The 2,532-nt window shown below is 41.5% G+C and overlaps 1 protein-coding gene across 3 annotated transcripts in view; it reads left to right on the top strand.

Annotated features, from left to right (window-relative positions):
* The first annotated feature begins 2,222 nt into the window (after positions 1 to 2,222).
* Positions 2,223 to 2,532, top strand: part of SCML4 (Scm polycomb group protein like 4) — an 81,792-nt gene continuing 81,482 nt past the window's right edge. Inside the window, exon 1 of one of the 3 annotated variants that reach the window (XM_075202874.1) lies at positions 2,223 to 2,532. This exon is cut by the window's right edge and continues 37 nt beyond it. In XM_075202874.1, coding sequence (XP_075058975.1) covers positions 2,485 to 2,532 — 48 coding nt within the window. In that variant the 5' untranslated portion in view covers positions 2,223 to 2,484. The other 2 variants (XM_075202875.1, XM_075202877.1) reach the window with 2 other exon arrangements.

The raw sequence follows: 2,532 nt of genomic DNA, 5'->3' as shown, positions 1-2,532 counted from the left end.
TCGCTGCGCTCCGCTGGTACCAGCTTACAGTACTTCACTCCAGAATACTATGGTCAGAGAATGACTGAAACCAATACCAGCAAAACAGTATTATATACACTCAGTGTTACAGAGAAAACAATGCAGATGACGTGGCTTGCTTCTATAGGTCTAGGCTTCAGGAGGGTCCAGTGTAAACAGGTCATAGGCTAGTTCAAACAACCCCTTCCAAGGGTGAGGGTCAACATTCCAGATGATTCTCCTGCCCAGAAACCATTTTAAGCTAGTCTATTCACAATACACAGTCAGTAACAGTTTAAACATTTATTCCCTAACATCGCTAACTAGAGTATGCAATGTGCGATCTCTTCGGCGAATGAACCGGACAACTGCTGATGAATAGGGGATTAAAATGATACTAAACATGACATAGTTCCTGCAACCTGAACCTTAAATATCACTAAAGTATACATATAACCTTAAAATATATATATAACTATAAGCAAAATACCAGCTGCTCATAAATCACTGGGCAATGGAACCATTATAATATGAAATATATAAATAACTAAATGTGAGAGTGTGAGTGTGTGCATATTTTACCACGTGATCATGCCATGCCACGTGTTACGTGGCCTACTGATCGCAATCGCACGGTAAAACAATATTAACCAATATACTTTCGTTCATCCAATTATAAGACTTTGACAGTTGATATCCAGGAATGAGCAGGGCTGAGCTGAGGTGCTGGAAATGATGGTAACTCTGTGAGTTGATATCCAGGAATGAGCAGGGCTCAGTCAGTCATGCAGAGATATAGGAACAGGTAAGCTGGAGCCAGGGAGTCAAGTCTTCACACAGTCAGGGTAGACAAACAAAGAACAGGCAACTGCGTGTTGGCCCAGGTGTCTTAAATAGTGAGGTGATGACAGGCTGAATAAATGGGTGCAGAGAGGAGGAGTTCTTTCTGACAGGACGGGTCTGCGCATGTGCAGACCCGGAATCAAGATGGCCACCGCCATCGGACGGGCGGGGGGTCTCCACATTTGGCAGGTGAGAGTATCGGATCCCCTGTGTTGGGGCGATATGTGATAGCTGCTTTTGCCAGCGCAAGCCACGGGACCTGCTGAGAGAGGAGAGTGGCGGTCAGAGGTAGGTGGGAGGGCCAGACCCCAACCAGGTGGTCAGTGGGTCCGGTGCCTGACATAGTGGTATTTTTAGTATGCGCATTCTCTGAGCACTCTTACCACCTTTTGTTTGTGTAGTAAATAAGCAGAAGTGAACAGTATGTTCCTGATTCATGAAGAGAGAGGACACCACCACACAAACCACATCTGACAGGGCGGAAGAGGCGTAGAAGGCAGAAAGCTTTCTTGTGAATATAAAGATAAAATAGGTTTAGTGTCACTCGAAAATAGCAATGCATTACACATAGAATGAAGTGGATGTTCTCAAAATGTTTGCATCATATGCTAATAGTATACTATTATAAAAGTCTTCATTTTTACATTATCAAGTGTGTATGCATGTGGGTATGTGTTTTTGTTGGCAGATAGGCCGTGTGTTGCAGGCGAGGTCTACAATTAGGTGGAGGAGGGGAGAGTATGTACAGGCAGCAGCAGTGTCTTCTTCCTCTAATAACATTAAATTCACAATCGCTTAGGGAGAGATAAGCTTATCCCCATGATGAATTTCCTGAATGCTGATTGAAAGGCAGTCTAATATTCATGTAGAATTAATACATGACTACATCTGCATAAATAATAACCTAATTGGATTCTTAAAGCTTCCTGGGTTCTATATAAATGTTTGCATACTAGGATTATAATAATACATGACGACTGGCATAGACATTGTGATTTGCACAGTACAATCTATTTTTGATCATTACATAACTAAATATATATGTGTTTCTCACATTGTATGTGGATATCTTGCTAGCTCAGTAGAGGAACAGGCTGCTGCATGATGAGGACAAAGAGATGTTACAGTCTGGTTTCTATGGCAACAGTAGACGACGTAGTTATATCCAAAATACTTAATAATATTCAAAGTGTTTTGTTGTAAAACTGTTGCGAGATTTATTATTCTGGAAAATTGTTATACAAAAAATGTAACATATTTGCAGAGAGCAGATTAATTCATTGTAAATAGTATAATGTGTACATGATATATATCCACATATACAGTAAACATACTTTTGTACAGTGACATTTTTTTGGCTCAGCAGCTGAGAGGAAGGGACACAACACACAGGCCTCATTTTCTGCATGTAAAATGTGTGTGTTCTTTAAAAGCCAGTGGTTGGCTGGTTTTCCGGACATGATGTGGTTGAATCTGTCATCGTAATGGAAATTCATTGCTGTAGCTATGGTAAATCGAGTTTTCTGCCTGTGCTGAATGCATTAGTCTAATGAGATGTTTGCAGCTGGAGAGCTGAGCTGCTGGAGACTTACAGCTTGCTAGCAGACAGGGAGAAGATGGCTTTTGCAATGGTCTGTGTGCATGCACTGGCAATCATCTGTCCTTCAAGTCAAAACACCAGCGCTGTGT

Source organism: Mixophyes fleayi, chromosome 3 (genome assembly GCF_038048845.1).
Source record: "Mixophyes fleayi isolate aMixFle1 chromosome 3, aMixFle1.hap1, whole genome shotgun sequence".
Classification (NCBI taxonomy): Eukaryota; Metazoa; Chordata; class Amphibia; order Anura; family Limnodynastidae; genus Mixophyes; species Mixophyes fleayi.
This window is presented reverse-complemented; position numbering and strand designations above follow the sequence as displayed.